Raw genomic sequence first — 17,395 nt, 5'->3', positions numbered from 1 at the left:
TTCTCCCAGGATGTGTCTGGAAGTGCCACTCCCCAGCAAAGCCATACATGAATCACAGGAGCTTTATTTCTCCTGCAATGGCTCTGCCCGTGAAGTGGAGCCCACTCTTGACAGGTCCCAGATGGAACAAATAAAGCTTCTAGCACCCCATAACTCTTTTAAGGCTGTTTCATTCTTTCTTCCAAGCGTGTTTTCAGAAAATATTGTGCAATCATCTTTGAGAAATGTATTTTCCCCACATGCTTCTCCTTGCACAGCCATCATTGATGGCTGCAGGGCTGCAGCTACAGAATAAGTCCGCAATAAGCAAAAAAAAAAATCCACTCAAATTAATAGTAACTTTTTCACTGTATTCTGGCCTGCCTCTCTTCTCAGGACAGGCACTATGAAAAGGATGGGGCCAGAGAGCTCTGGGAGAGCCCAGAGGAAAGCAGAGTTGGGGAACATCATCACATCTAACCCATAACAAGTGCCCTGTGGATAGGGAGGCTGCCTGCCAGTGTGATGGAGGAGGAACTCCAAGCTGAGCCTGTGAAGAGCACAGGCCCAACACCATAATAATTTTACCAGAAATAAGAGATGTTTACAGCATTTAAAATAAAGCGTTGCAACATGAAAGTTGATGCTTCTAAGTAAGTGGTGCCCAAGCTAGGCAGCAGTAAAGCCACACTGTAAGGATGGGTCTCAGTGGTATCGTACCAAACAAGCATGGATTTTTGTTTCATAAACTTTGCAGTGCTAGAGCATCTTTAAAGGCATTTGAGAGCCAAGCTGACTGTGGTATAATATTTACCTGTCCAGTAACACATTCCATTACAAAAGCATTTGAAAATGAGATCTTTGCTCTATGGAATAATTTGGGGGTGGGGGGTGGGGGTTTAGGGCTGTTGATTTATACTGACCACCCATGTGACACTGTCACTTCTGCTTTTGCATTTTTCTTTCCTCGGGGTGAACTGTCTTGCAAAGACAGCGAGCGAGGTTTCTCCAAATGTCTACTAACAACAGACCACCTCAGTCTCAACCTAAGCAATGCTGACCAACAGCAGCATCATCCAATAGCTAAAACACATGTTCTCCAGGGGATCCACCTGATGAGCACCTTCCTGTACCCTGAAGAGGGAACACAAAGAAAGAATCCAGCTACTGAAACCAGAAGTCATGGTGCAGCCCAACATCCAGGCTAAATTTAAGAAAACAGCCCCACGTGTTGAGACTCGTGAAGGTTGGTACATGTCTCCAATAGGAAAAATTGGACCTCTCTGCTTTAAACTGTGTAGGGAAACACCAAATCTGGTATTTCAAAGGGCCCAGAGTCATACATTGACTTTTGAGAGCCTGCTTCCCAAACCAAAGCCTCTAACAACACTGAAACATCACCTCAGCAGTTGCGGCCACCATCCCGTTCACAAGTTGTCAGCCCGCTCATAGTCCATCCAAAACCAGAGTACTGGGAGTATTCCAAGTGCAGTATTTCCATGCAAATTTGATCACTTAATACAGTTTCTGCTTGAGCTGAAGCTAATAAATAACAGAAACCAAGGTTCATGCATAGAAGGAAGTCTCCTTTCTAGGAAATTCTTTTTCTAATCTCTAACGCAGGATTCACGTATTCAGTCTCCATTATAACAAGTTTTATTATAAATAAAATGCAGTTCCCTATAAGTCCTACATTATAGCTGATGAAAGTATTTTGGTTTTAACAGCATTCTGTCTTTTTCAAAAATAATAGCAGCTGGACATAGTGTTCTCATTTTCTCCCACCAAAGCATAGTGTATACCTCTGACTCCCAGAGACAAGGTGATTACCAGAGCAGATGACCTCAGTCACGCCTCAAACCTAAGCTTACATTTCTGCGGTTTCCTTACACAAACTCAAAATTACATTTGAAAATTAAAGTAACAAAATTAAAAAGCTGCCTTAATAAAAGCTTTCTGATGTAGAAGTGTATTGGATGTAAAGCTAAGCAACATTAACAAAAGCTGTTGGTGATGAGGCATCCCAAAGCAACAGCCGATTGCTGCAGGGTGGGGAGCAATGACAGTATCAGTTTTGCTCCTGTCTTCTCTTCCACTGCAACAGAATAAGGACACAGCCTTTAAGCCATAGTGCCCATCCCCTTTCCCCAAGTCCCTGCTCCTCTGACACACAGTAACGCCAACTTCACCGGGGGCCCCTGGTCTGACCCAAAAGCCAGCAGTGAGGGGCTGTGGGTCCATGCCACAGGCAGAGCCATTCTCCAGCTCCAAAGCGCGCACTGTCAGGCAGCCTGGTTACTAAGGTGTTGTGCTGGGTAAAACATTACCAGATCCCTCCAGTTTAAGGAATTAAGAAAGCTTCTGTGCTGAAGGTTAAAGATAGACTCAGATTTCCAGCTAGCCCCTCTTCATGGATAAAACCCCACCCTGCTTCATGGACATACAGTGGATGTTTGTACCAGCAGGCAGGAGGGCTGATCACCATAACTAGCAGTTCTGGTCTGGATGAATGCAGCTGATGAGTTTCAGACACACTGAAGCATGGCTTTCCCCTCCCCTAAACAGCCCCTAACTTGCCAGATTAGAACTTTTTCTGGTCAGGTCATTTCTGCTGGCTATATTAAGGTAGACCTCAGAGTTGGGCCTCTCTTGCACAGTGATCTACAGGCTACAGTTCAAATACCATCCACTACTGTCAAAACAGGGAGCATCCGTGACTGTTGGTCTCATCTGATGCCAGCTAGGCTGATCTTTTATTGTTATTGATGTTGCGCTGATTTCAGCTCAAAGCAAATAAATTCTCAGACAGATAAGGTGCTCTGACAAAGGCTGCAAACACAGCTGGTCTGTCCCCACTGCACAGGTCACTGTCTGTCCCCCTCCAAAACAAATATTTTCTGAGAGCACTTGTAATGTCTCACAACAGACCACAGACGTCCTGGATAGGTGCTGAACAGGGCTGCCAAGCCCAGGGGAAGCACTAGAGGAAAAACAAGCCCTGGCAGCATCCCACCGCCCATGCGAATTCAGCTGCATCCTCCATGCACCCACCCTGGTGAGGACACACACCATGTCCAACCCAACTAAATGGGCTTCAGCAGCAGCTGTGGGCAATCTTAATGCCTGATGAGTATCTTAAAAAGAGAAGTGGTAAGGGAGGTGTAGATTCATGGATCTCCCTGCTACCTGGATCTGCTACTTGTGTGCCTGTATTCCAAAGCCCTTCCTGAGCTGGTCCCAGCTTCTGAGTCCAGAGTTATGAGCCCAAGATACTGAAAATACCTCAATGCCAGGCAAAAAGAGGCAGCTTCAGCTGCCCTGAAGCATGGGCTTATGCCCTAGGGTGGGGAAGCAAACAATGCAAGAACAGGTCCCACACTCACAACAGTAAGAGAAATACAACCCTTCAATAAAAGTAAGCCTGATTTAATTTCCAGCTGAGCTAGAGGGGTACGGGGAATAGATGAAAGTCCTAAACTTCATCCATCACAAAGAGACAGAAAAGCTTAAAGGATTACCCATATCGCTTACACATCTTTCTTGTTGAGATGGCTTACAAGCAGGAACAGCAATCACCAGCATCCAAGTATTCTCAAGGAATAATGGAGGCTCAGTGCTGTCCTGTAGTGAGGACAGTGAGAGGTTGTTGTAAAGTGGGTTTAAATTCAACACAAGCGTGCAGCTGGTTACCTCTTGGACAATAGACATCCGGGGCCCATCGGTTGCATTCATAATTATCCGCTGCCTTTTCGCAGGTGAAACACTTAAATCCACGAGGATATGGTGTGGCTGAAAGGAACAGACAATATGCAGTTAAAGTGAGCCAATTAATCTGGTTCTACTATGCTTTTCAGAGGCACATAGCAGCATTTGTTCTCTTTAGACATATCTTTCTACAAGTATACCTTTCAACTTCATCAGGTTGGTCCTGATTTATAAAAATCCTATCACTAATAGCAATGAAGGAAAGGCACATACAGGCACAATAAGGACTCAGTTCAGGCCTGTTTACCTAGCAGAAGCGCCTACTGCAGACTTCAAAGGGAGTTAATGTGAGCAAGGAGTACTTATCCTCTTGGTATGAGAGCTCACATCCAATACAGCTACTTTATCAGTCCTGATAACAAAATATCAGATGGATTAAAATACTTCTGGAAACTGTCCCGCTGGAAAAATGAGCTATCCCTTTTGAAGGCAGGCTGATGTCCCCAAAGGAACAGCTGAACCTCCAGTTTTCAACAGCAGACTCTATCCTATTATCTCACCAAACAAAGACTGCAACTTCTTAAGTGATCTCCTGGCAGGGTTTCTGTAGCACATTCAATACATCTTCAAGATGCTGCCACCTTCTCAGAAGCTGAATTGTGAACAGGTCACATTTGTCTGCATGGGATGAAGTAAGCTGAACATCCACAGCCCTGTGGACCACATCTCCCCTCTCCCTCCTCTTCACCTCCTCCCCTTGCCCAGCAGTTCTGGGCCAGACCCCATTCAGGTGTGAGAGCTGAAGCAAGAGGCATTCACTGCTCATGTCCCCAGGCTTCTCTGGGTAGGGACCAACCTGGGAGCATCCCTGGCCGGGCTGGTGCTGCCTCAAGCAACAGCTTGGGGTGGGACAACACACCAACTAAGTTCACCCATGTCACCCTGGACCTCTAGTAAGTCACAGTTACAGCATAAAACAGGAATTTCATCTTGTACAGAATATAAATTTTCAGCCAAATCCAGAAAGGTGATGAGCTTTTTCTGGAGGCAGATGTCAGATACAGTTCAGCAAGTGCTTTCTTTTTGTAGAATTAAATAACTTTGTATCCAATAAAGTGAACAGACTGGTAAAAAGACAAGACCTAAAGATGCATCACTTTGCTGTAGCATTGCTTCAGGGACTTACTGAAATAAAGTCAAAAGCAGTTAGTGCCATAATTGTTAATAGTCAAATTTTGCCCCTTGGTCACCGCTATTGATGTGCTTGGGCAAACCATGTGGCATGGAGCTTGGTCTCATGGCCAGAGAGATTATTGAGGAACAGAAAATAGTAAACAAGAAACTCCTGACATGCTCAGCAGCTGCCTGTAATCCTTGCTGACCTGTGAGCCCTTGGGAAGCAATGGTCTGGTTGTACATCTACTTGGTTTTATGAGTACTGGGTTGGTTTTTTTAATCTTTGCTCAGCTCCCAGCTCAACCCTGGTGTTTCTGCTGCCTTAAACCAGATTTGCCCCCATCCTTACCCCCATGCCGCGGCTGCCTGTGGCTTTGCAGCCTGCGCAAAGGTGGCTTACTGGAAGGGTGGAGGTAGACAATGTCCTTCACGGTGAAGTCCCTGGGCTGCACGGCTGGCAGGCAGCTGGCCAGCAGGCTGAGCAGCAGCACCCATGCCAGAGTGGGCTGCGTGGCCATCGCAGGGGGAGGACGTACTCATGCGGTGGCCGGAGAAACACACCTGGCAATAGTAGAGAAGAGGGGTGAGCAGAGCAAACCCACAAGGTGGTCACCACCTTAGCCCCCAGCAACCCAACCTCACGAAAACCATGGTGCTCCCATGAAGCTCCAGCTGCCCTCCTGCAGGGGCAGGTAGCAGTGGGGTTACTTTGGCTCAGCTTTAGTGGCATCCCTGTCACTGCCTAGGAAAGGGACTTGGGGACACCCTCCCCTGGCCAGAGAGCTGCAAACAGGAGCAGAGGTGAATGGCAGAATGGCTTGTCACCATTTACAATTTAACTGGTCAGGGACTGGTTTCCAAAAACCTCAGTAGGGCACTGATAAAGTCATCAGAGACTGCGCTGTGACAGGATTTAACCGCTTCTTTTAGAGAATACTAGAAAATTGCAGAGTTAGACCAGGAAGAAAGGAAACAGCACTGCTGAAGACCCATTGGGATGTCCAAGGGAGCAGCGATGGGTATCCCAAACCCACACTCTAACACAGGCTCACATCCTTCAAAAATGCACCTTTTGTGCAAGCCAGAAGACCACATTACTTTACAAGTATCTCAGGAAAGGCAAGGAGCTCCAGCTGCTGCAGGTTTTTTCTACTTTCAGCTGGCTGGTGTTTATAACAAAGTGACTATTGCGTTTTCCTCATCTATGCTCCAAAGGGTCTTATTCCTTCGGTGACACTGTTGTCAAACGATGTGGTTTATTTTTCCTATGCCATCGAACGAAGGGAACCAGTTTAAGGAGAAAGAAATACCTGTGCAGTAGCACTTGTGAAGCTTCCCAAAACCAGCAGCTTTCAGGGGCATCCCAGTCCCTGCACCCAGGCAGTGGGGAGCCATCCAGGAGCAGACAACACCAGTGCATTGTTAGATACACAGCCAGTATTATTAGGATTACTTAAAAATGATGCAAAAGGGCCTCAAAAACTGAGTGAGAAAAGAAAGCCCTGAGAGGACGCAGCTCCCAAGCCAGGCAGGAGCCGCTGGCGTCCCCTGGCTGCTGGCGTTCATCCAGAACATAGGGGGTTGAATTTTTTTCCCACCCAGACTGATCAAGAGCTCTGCAATAACCAGGTATTTCCTCAGCACCTTTGGAAGTGTGAGAGCTATTATTGAATGATTTGTTTTTTGTTTGGTTGGTTGTTTTGTTGATTTTTTTTTCAGGAAAGATGTCCCAGGGGCAGGGGTGTAACTTCCCACCTCTGTCTTCAAATATTCGTCTCCTGGTGGAGACCCACACAGGACTAGCATCTCAAATGGCCACCAGTGGGGCTGTCGTCATCCTTGGCTCTTATCTGAAAACAGCTCTTTTATTAAAACACCGTGAAATCATAAAAATAGTGAGGGAAACAGATAACACAACATGGTGCATTAAACTTTGTTTTTTTAACCTTATGAAGGGGGAAATGGCAATTTCCATTGGGTTTACTCTATGGATGTGTATCAGCCAGGGTTAAATGAACTCCTGATTAGAAGCAAAAAGGAAATAAAACAAACCTCTCCCAGCCACATAGAAGATTAAAGAAATGAGGCCAGTGTGTCCCTGTGTGATCCAGGGAAAGAGTCCCCAGTAAAGCCAGCTGGAGCCCACCTCGGCAAGGGAGCCAGATACGTGCATGGAACTATTCACAGTTTTGAGTTCCTCATGGCTAAATACACCTGGAGGTGAGCTGGCTAAATGGCAACTTTGTCCTGATTGTCCAGTTCTGAAAACAGGACCCATCAGCTGCACAAACAACGTCGCCAGGTAGACATGCTCCACTCTGGCAGAATTTGCTTTCAGGGCATATATCTGTATGTAATAAGCAATGCTGAGCACAAGGAAACAAGATGTGTTTGGACTCCTGAGTTGAGCCTCTCCTATGCAAAAGAAGAGCCATCCGTTACCACACACACATCAGCCTCTCTACTCGCTGCTTGACTAGAGCTGTTCAATGCAACTGGATGTGGAAATTGCTTAATATTCATACTGTGAAGATAATGAAAGATTGGAGGTGAGAGGGGTTTGGGTTGTGGGGTCTTTTTATCCCAAACAAAAACAAGGCAAATTATGCAAGCCCAATTTTTCATTTCAAGGAAGCAGCAGTTTGTAGTGAAATTGCAGCAATCCTGCATTACAGTACAAAGAAATTAGGACCCCCATCCCAAAGAAAGAGGCTCTTCACAGCTCAACGCTAACTCTCAGCAGAAACCTATGATTAACACGTTATCAACAGAAATGACAAATAGCAGTATTTTAAGTTAAAACACAGCAAGATTAAGATAATGAATTAAGAATTCCTCCAAAATATAATAAGAAGTGAATTTGTTGGGCTTGCTCATCATAAAAGGCTTTTCTATTCACAGTACAGTCTTCCAGTTGAGGACACCAGTTTTTCTTCTGTTGTTCACCTTCCCTTTTATGGGATCACTTGCTTATTCAGCCCATCTCCAAATAGTCTCTGTGTAGCTGTTAGTACTTGCCTAGTTGTCAGATTCAGAAGACAAGTGGCTGTTAGTCCTGTCTAAAAGGGTGGCAGGAATCCTCCAGCTGCATGCTAAAAATACTCACATTGTGCTTCTCCTAATTACAAGCAGCTTAATTTCCACCACCACTTCTTACAAGTTGCAAGAACCTCAAATGAATACATAGAATTCACTTTCCCACTTCTGTATGTTCAAAACAGGTTTAGTTATAGGCAAAATTAAAAACCCCTTTGGTTACTGAAGTAGAAAGTACTTATTGAACAAAACACCTACCACCCTTATAGTCATTGCTCTTTAGAGCAAGTATGTTCTACCTGATCATTTCATACATACATAGGTAACATAAAAATAGACACTTCCACGTACATAGAAGTACCTACTGCCAGAATCCTGAATACTCAGTATTTCACAAATATACTGAGTATTTACACATGGTTACACATAGTTCTGTCTTTCACAATGGGCAAAACACATATACAAATATACCATATCCAATTGAGAAAATATTTTATTGTTGATATTCAAAGTAATACTGATACTTCACAGACAGTGGAACATCAAAAACTATTTTGAATAAAACATATTCAGTAATTACTGTTCAGCACACTCATTCTGGTTTTAGACCCACACATAAAAAACAAATGTAATTGCTTTTTTGTTTTTAAAGGAAGGAGATACATATATATTTGGATACACAATCTTAAAACCTGCAGGCATTTGGCAAAAAATTGTTTTCAGTTCCCTTTTTTCCTATAAATCATCCAAAATGTTATTTTTCTGCAAAGATGGCTTCTCTTCACGAAGCCTATAAGCCCTAAAAGAAGCTTCATCAAGGGCATGAAGGCTTTTCCTTTTACTCACAAGCCCCTTTTAGTTCAAGGTTTTCAGCCAAAACTGCCAGATTCTGTGCAAAAATATTTTTTCGAACAGTTATTGCTGACATATCAGCTACTACAGGGCTAAACCTCTGCTCACGGAGCAGACTTGTTCTCCAGTGTACAGGCACACAGTTTTTGTTTCTGAACTAACTTCTCTCCTTTACAGGCATAGTGGCCTCTCTCGCATAGCAGAGCGCGTGCACCAACCAAATATAAAATGGCATGGCCCACTCTGAATTTGATACCGGATTGCAGTTAGGGGAAGTAGTCGCATGGTATTTAGATCATGCAGTCTGTTTATAAAAGGTCTTGGGCGCCGACACAGAAATCCTAGTTAACTCAATCTTTCCAGCTTCACCAGCACCTTTCAGACGGAAAGGCATCCCCATTGCTGCTCTGCAGCAGAATTACTTCTTCCTGCCCTTTGCCCTGACACAGCGCTATGGAAATTAACCGTTAAATTCCCTAAGCCACAGCCCAATTGCCCATTTGTCAGGTCTTATTAGGGCAGCAGCATCTCATCTTCACTGTCACCAGTGCTGGGGACAATGGGAAGGTCCCCATCCTCCAAGGAAGGACCAGGGAGCCCTTGAGCAGAGGCATCACCTACCATCAGATCTTCAGTTCTGGGAGAGATGCATTGTTGGAAAGGAGTTATCTGTGAGGATGTATTTCTCCTTCTTGTCCCTCTCGCAAGTTTAATAGATATTTGCTAGCTGATCAGTACTGAAGGCCATGAGCTGGGCTGCTACTAGGTGCAGGGCTGCAGCAAATGTTGCAACATTTCAGGAGGAAAAAATTAATGAAGGAATTCCTAGTTTGTGGGCATTTCTGTGGTTCTCCTCCTTGTGCAAGGACAGCACATGCTGTGGTGGTCAGTGCTCACTCCCATGGGAGATGAAACCTTGCCTTGCTCTCTCTGGACATCCAATGCAGACAGAGGTTGCCTAGTCTCACAGGAGGTTGATGCTTCTGCTGCTCTCTCACCTCCACCTTCCTCCTGCATCTCCTCCTCACTGCCTGGGCCATATCTTTAAGTTTTATAGGTTACTACCTCTTCTCATCTTGAAGACATTTTCTCTTATCTTTTCACTTGGAAAAGCCTCCACCTCAGTACACCCTAAAGCAACACTTCCTTCAGATAAATAAAATAGCAAAAGCAAATAAAAACTCCCTCTTAGCAGGCAGTAGACATATCAGCCCTAAAGTATAAAGCACAGCATATCAAAGCAGCAATATCTGTGAGAAACTGCAGAAACCACAGCATGAGTAATTTGCTTTTGTGAATTCCACTGTGCAAGGTCACCTGGTCTATCATTCAATTGTGTTATGATTATTCACCAGTGATAAATGCAGTCAAAGGAACTACAACCATTGTGACAGTGCTGGAAGATCTGTTCCTGGATATAAAGTCTACCCAACAGTAATCCCCCCCTTATGCACTTCACGTTCCCAAACAATATAAAAATCTACTGTTCTTTAGATTTCCCTTCTGCCCTTCATCCTTAAAGCTATAGGTTGGAATTTGCACTACTGCAGCTACAGAATATGTAGCTAATCACATTAACTGCCACTTGCCGTTTACAGAATTCTTCTTTCTGCTTGCTATTTAGAGATTTTTATTTGCACTTTGGCCCTGAAATGTTTAAATGTATATTACCCTTCTGATAATAGGAGGTGTAGTGAAGTACACGCAACTTCTGAGGAACCTCTAGGAGCTCTTGCAAAAGGGTTCACTACCTCTCCTCAGTTGCAGTAAGCAATAGCAATTAAATAATCAAACAATTAGTGCACAAATTACTCCCAGAAACATGGACAATCTAATCGCCTTGCTGCTAATTACAAAGCCTGTAGTCCATTGAGCTAAAAGCCCACATCCTGGGGAAGTGAAGGGGGGTACAATATGTTACCTCTCATGCCGTCTTCCTTCAGATGCAATTTAATCTTTAACAAGATGTGGTTTCAAGATGATTTTAAAAATAGCACACTGCTTCTATTTTCAACTTGTACAACTTATATTTTCAGTCCAACTGGCAAAAGCTTAACTTTTCTTAGGTCATGTACAAACCCCTCATCTTCTAATGAGTCGTAGTAAAATGTCACTTCTATTCATTCATCCCCAGAGGATAGTTTGGCTGCAGATAAATGCAGAGGAGAGATGAAACAGAGATGTTTCACTTGAGTATTTCAGATACTAAGTACTTGGTGTGAAGGACAGAAAAAAAACCTTAAAAATCAGGAAGGTCACAATGTTCATATAAGAAAATACAATGATGTATGCAAATTAATTGTCCAACTAAGAAGGCGAGAAGTTAAAAGTTGGACATAATTCATTCTGATTTCACTTCACCATACATAACACACAGTGGTGCAGTGACACCACTGGTTTGTTGGTGTTTTTTTAATTGTACAGAAAATGTAAGACTGACTACGAAAACTTCTGAATTAGCTGCAAAATGGGCATGGATGATCTAAGAAATCATTTCAAGACCTGTCTCACAGGTATTTGCATGGCATGCAACAGAAGCAGCAGGCAGCAAGCCTTGAACTCAACAGGATGTGTAAGATCAGGATCTGGCTAAGTTTGGGAATTTTGGAAGCCAGTGCTCAACCCCTCCCGTGTCCCACAGCACAAGGGCTGACCTCAATGCACAGACAGACCGGCTCCATGCAGATGCAGGATAAGGAAACCATGCGTGAGCACAGAAATCCTATGATTTTCCTGCTAATAAGAGGCCAAAACCTCAGTCATTGAATTCCAGTGGCCAGGCACCTCTGCAAAGGGGAAGGATGGGAGGTTAAATAATTTGCTAAATAAACCTTGAAGTTCACTGGCACAACTGAAAAGGCTCTTCTCTCCAAGGCAGGGATACTATTTCTGTGGACTACACGTTACATACATCTCCTTTCTGCTCCTCTTTAATGTTTTGTAGAAAAAGGAGAGCAAGGCTCCATTCAGGCAGCCCCAGGACATCTGGGGAAGGGTGTTTCAGAGCAGGGAGCCTGTGTCTGCCAGGCCAGGGTTGGTGCCCACACCATGAAACAGCACTGGCCATGGGCAGGGTGGTCATGCTCTCCCAGGGAAAAGTAAAACGAGGTCTCAAGCTTATACTCAGCTACTTATTAAGTTAAATTTCAGTGATGCTTGGTATGGCAACAGCTATTTGGATCCTCCTGAACCATCTTTCCTACTTACATTTAACCCAAAAAGCAAGAGCATTCCAGTTAAAACATGGGAAAGCACTGACAACAAATGTTGTTGCAACAACTGCGCAACAAATCTGCTAGGAAAAAGGGGAAAAAAATGCAGCATCTTACCGCATAGCCAAAGAATAAGAGTTGCTAAAAACAAGTGAAATCAAACAAAATAGGAGAACGTATCCCATGCTCACAGAGATAGCTGGCATATGATCTGATCTGCAACCAAGACATGAAGCTTTTTAAGAAAGTAGTTTTCTAGTCCACGTACCAGGCTAGCAGATCATAGAATCATCTAATGGTTTGGGTTGGAAGGGATCTTAAAGGTCACCCAGTTCCAACCTCCCTGCCCACTCATACACGTTGCAGTTTTAAAACAATGAGATGATCCCACTCAGTTTTTAAGGTTTATATTTTTGTTAAGTCTAGAAAATTAGGACCACTTCAAAAAAATCTAGAGACCAGGAGGATCATCAGCACAAACTCAGTATTTTTAAAGGATCAAAGGAGCAACCGCTTAGCCTAAAGTCAGTCCTGGGCAAACTCACAGAACAGTTTATTTGTGCTACAGGAACAAACATTTCAAGTTGTGAAAAATTGCTGGAGGGGTTGGTAGGATTTTGGGGGAAAATAGATCTCCAAATAAAACCATCATTTTCAAATGGGCAGGATTACATCTCTGGCTGTGAAAGAAGACTGTTACGCAGAATAATTGGGGAGAGACCAAAGCAGAGCGCCAAAGCACCAAACCCTTCTGATTACAAAAATGAGTTCTACCCAATTAACCAAGCATGCTTGGTCAGAACAAAAAAAAAAAAAAGAAAAACAAAACAGCTTAGTGACATCTCAAAGTCTAATTGGTGAAAAGGGACATCTTCAAGAGAAAATACTTATTTTTTTCCCCCTCCACTTTCCTGCAAGGCTGTGTTCAGAACGTTTATACCAGAAATATTGACAACAAGAAACTTTTTGTATTAAACACCAATGAAGACTTTAAAGAGTGAGCCAAATTGCTTGTCTGTCATGCAACAAACTGTGCTTTAATAAAACCATACATCAATCTGCACCATTGTGTCCTCACTCTCCTGATGCCTTCCCCCTCAGCTCTCCAGAGTGATTTGTGACAGTTCTTCTCGGACATCACCCCACACATTTGACATGCTAGATTAGGCACAGAGTCACAGACTGCTCAGCATCAACCCAAAGAGGGCTCTTTAGAAGTTCAGCAATCAGCCCCGAATACAAGATATTGTGTATTGAATGAGATTTTATTATTATGAATTAATTCAGAACTTGGGCTTTCTCCCCACTGAGAAGAGTTTTGTCACCAAAGTCAATGCAAACTATATTGGGATATTACTATTCCTCACAACAGACAAGATATTAATGAACTCCTTTGCTTTGCCTATTCACACTGTCATGCCATGTCCATGTTTTCCCCCAAAACACTTTAGCATATTTATGTGGTAGTTAGTGAACACCAGGTGGTATTGTTTCAGCCCCAGGCACGCACAGAGGAGGCTGCAGAATGGCTCTGATCCCCTGGCAGTTCACTCAGAGTTCATGCTATTTTTTGTTTCCCAACCCACATATGAATTCCCATTGACACAAGGCATCAAAAATACAGACAAGCCACAAAGGGAGAGGACACATATGAGAATAACAGGTTTGCTTTTGCTCATTTCCAAAGAGGACATCTCAAACGAGGCTGCAGAAGATGCCACACAAATGTTGGCAGCTAACCCTCAGGGAAATAATTGGGAATGGGCTGACCATTCCCAGCTATACGCTTTTGGCACCTACACAAAGTTTAATGAACAATGACCTGAGCCTTGCTTAGTGATCCTTTAAAGTATGTATCTCATTCTCATTTTCTCTTGATAGAAAAAAGTAGCTCATGTTTGTGTACATCCACATCTAGCAGTCACAGGTGACATCCAAAACTGGTTCTGTGAATCAAAATAAGACTCTTCTCTTGCACTGTTTCATTACATGCACTGCCAGCCTTCACTCCACAAGGACTATAACAAACTTTGTAGGAAATCTTTCTTTGCAAAAATGTCCATAATTAGTCACATTAAAAGAGTAAAATTAATCTGATTTCATGTTTTCTACCGTGTGGTACTGGAATTGAAATACTTTGCTCATAAAGCTTTACTCAAAGTTACTCCACTGACATACATCTGAATTTAGTGCATATTTTATTTGGTATAAACATTAGAAAAGCTATAAATCATTAAAGTCACATAAAAGAAACTCAAATTAGAACTGACAAATTAGTGTTCTTCCAGCTGTCGGGTTAACTAATGGAGAAAGCAAGCACTACCATCATTAACTCATTTAATTTTCAACAGCTTTAATAAATAAATAAATAAATAAAAAACACCAAAAAATCTCCAACCCACCATAACCCCAAACAAACAAACCCCACCCCCTGTGCCTCATAAGACTTGCAAGTATTATTTGTATTCAACGGCTAGTTAATTATTTGGCACTTGTCCTCCCAGAAAAAGCTATTTAATTGCTTTATTTTTATAACTTGGGGGGGGGGGGGGGGCGGGGGGAGCACCAATTAAAAGACAATTATCTTCTCCATCATGATAGGAAGCTATAAAATACCATTCCCATTTTAGCCACCACTACCGTGACTGTTTCAAGCTTCCAACACTGCACCCTTGGGTCCCAGTGGAAGTCTGATATGGAGACCTCAGCAGGTTTGCTGGTACTTAACCACACATACATGGCCTACCCTTTGCTTCTACAGAAAGCTTCTCTGCAATAGTCACCCACTCTTGTTAATGTCATTACAATTTATAGATGGACAAAGCAGTCGCCCTGCAACCTGACTCAAACTGAAACTGCCAAAGCTGCACAGTCTGCTGCAGCTTGTCATACACTATTCACTGAATAGCTGAATTAATGCTAGCTTGAATTCATCCTTCTGAAGCTAAAGTGATCTGAACCACTTTGCTGTTCAGAGTTCAGTTTGGAGGGAACTGCTTATAAAGTGAATTAAATGTAGACAGAAAACACCAGGACTAAAGCAGAGATATATTCTTTCCCCCTTGTACCAGTTTCCTTGAGCATTTCATTTTTCATTCAGCTTCATACAAGCTTTGGCCCTGCCTACATTTCACTTGTAGCTAATCACTGTCACTCATTCCTCCATTTTACTGTGTTCAAATTACATAAGCAAGGGTATGAGCATAACACAATATTCTCATCAAAAATACTGCTGTTACAAGACACAGTCAACCAGGAGGACATTCTGAATCATTGATTGTCTGCTAACATGTCATAAAGCTCATACGTGTATTTATATTTGTTCTTTTTAAATAACAGTAAATCAAAATACTGCACAGAAGTAAACACTTGCGCTAGAGTCACTGGCTCTCATCCTCTTGGATTTCTCACAAAACTAGATCTATTCATCGGTAAGTAATGTCAGAACAGGATTTTATGGTGGGTTTTGTTGTTTTGGGGTTTGGTTTTTTGATTGTTTGTTTGTTTCATGGTGTCATGGTTTAAACCCAGTCAGGTAATTCGTTCACTCACTTCCCCCCGTCTTTCCCTCCCCCTACTCCCAGAGGGACGGAGAGGAGAATCAAAAAGAATGCAACTCCCACGGGTTGAGATAAGAACAGTTTAGTAACTAAGGTATAACACAAATCACTACTGCGACCACCAATAATAACAATGATAAAGGAAATAACAAGGGAAGAGAATACAACACCTCAGCACCAGCCAACTGATAACTCACCCCCCCCAGCCCGACCAAGCACCGACCCATACCTCCTCCAACCCCACAGTCTCCCAGCCCTTCCGGGTAACTCCCAGTTACATCCTGGGCATGCCGTGCTGTGGTATGGAATACCTCTTTGGTCAGTTTGGGTCAGGTGTCCTCTCTCTGCTTCCTCCTGGCTTCCCCTCCTCCCTGGCAGAGCATGAGGCTCACAAAGTCCTTGGCCAAACCAAAACATTCTTGTTATCAGCTCTGTTCCCAAGCTGAAAGTCAAAACACTGCACTGCACCAGCTACCAAGAAGGAGAAAAATGACTGCTACTGCTGAACCCAGGACACGTGGTTATTTTTTTCCCAGTTGCCCCACCAGAAATAATTACCTGGAGCTCACCGATTATTTACTGTGTTGATTCATGGTAAGTTTCAAACAACAACTGTGCACAAAGATAGAAAAAGTGAATCTCCCTGAAATTACAGTGCCTGGCTAGCTGGTATTTTCCCAAAATAACAATATTATATTCACACATTTGTTTGGTTTCATGGCAGAAATGATGTGTACATGAATAAAGCCACTTAAAAAAGAGCTAAGAGGAAAGTGGGGCAGGAAGTCACTGGGGACCTTATAGGAAGATTCAGTGGGCTGGATCCTGACAGTCAGAGGACCACTACCCAGTGCCCATCATAACAGGTAAACTCTGGTTCTGGTAATAAAAGCAGAGCAAACAAAAACTAGGAGGGAGAAGCACTAAAGGAAGAGCCTAGGAGCCAGGACAAGGGCTGGTCATTGCCTGAGATCAGCAGAGAAAAAGAACAGGAGCTGAAGTGTGGAGAGATTAGGTTGTCCAGAGCAGAGAGAAAACCACAGTCACTGAACAATATTACCACATCTCCTCACACTTCAACCCACAAGAAAACGAGGAAACTGCAGAAGCCAATAGGTCTGGTCTCCTGCCTCTGTAGTCCTGCTCACACACAGACACACCAGGACAAACAGGTATGGGTTCACTTGACTTCCCTCATGGGGGGTAAACTAAGGCATGCCCCTCCATAAATCATTTTGCAGCTGGTCACATTGGGTCATGTATTGCCCAGCAATTCAACCTATCTCCAGTACACAAATTAAAACATAACCCCTACTCTGTATTACCCAAGCTTTAAACTTCAAAAAGTAATTTCTCCCTCCACCCTAGAACATCTCTGCAATGTCGGATTTGTCACTCCTTCAGTCTTGTCCCTCAGATAAGCCTAGCTGGGGCAGGCACCCATCAGGGTGATCAGGCAGCCCCTGTGGGGTTTTGACATCCTCATCTCTCCTTTGCCTTCAGCTGTAGCCAGTCCCACACCCTGATGTCTCATGCATTTGCCCTAACACCTTCTATTGACCACCTTTCCATGCGCTGTAATCTCTGTCACTGTCCATTTCATTCAGTTAAGATGCTTTAATATCATTAGTTCACCAGATGGCAAATATTATATGATATTAAATAGCATAACTGATATCAGTAACTAAGAGCTAAGGCAGACCTTCTCCTGCTCCATCTTCAATCTGCTCCACTAAAACCCTCACCTCCCAGAGATCAAGCTTCACTTCAAACTCCTCTCCTCCTTCGTTTATCTCGTCATCTGCTATGCCTGTTGCTGGATCCAAATGCCTCATCATCTTGGCATTAGAAAGTCCACTTTCCCAAGGTACAGAG

At 43.4% G+C, this 17,395-nt stretch overlaps 1 protein-coding gene across 5 annotated transcripts in view; it reads right to left on the bottom strand.

Moving 5' to 3' along the window:
* LYPD6 (LY6/PLAUR domain containing 6) overlaps positions 1–17,395 on the bottom strand; it is a 66,930-nt gene that overhangs the window by 6,294 nt on the left and 43,241 nt on the right. For 4 of the 5 annotated variants that reach the window (XM_062637778.1, XM_062637776.1, XM_062637775.1 and 1 more), the window contains 2 exons: positions 5,210–5,421; positions 3,670–3,768 (listed from right to left, as the gene is read on the bottom strand). In XM_062637778.1, coding sequence (XP_062493762.1) covers positions 3,670–3,768; positions 5,210–5,378 — 268 coding nt within the window. In that variant the 5' untranslated portion in view covers positions 5,379–5,421. The remainder of the gene's footprint in view (positions 1–3,669; positions 3,769–5,209; positions 5,422–17,395) is intronic. The other variant, XM_062637779.1, reaches the window with a different exon arrangement.

Source organism: Pezoporus occidentalis, unplaced genomic scaffold (genome assembly GCF_034315485.1).
Source record: "Pezoporus occidentalis ecotype Australia unplaced genomic scaffold, CSIRO_AGI_Poc_V1 ctg54, whole genome shotgun sequence".
In the NCBI taxonomy this organism is placed as follows: Eukaryota; Metazoa; Chordata; class Aves; order Psittaciformes; family Psittacidae; genus Pezoporus; species Pezoporus occidentalis.
This window is presented reverse-complemented; position numbering and strand designations above follow the sequence as displayed.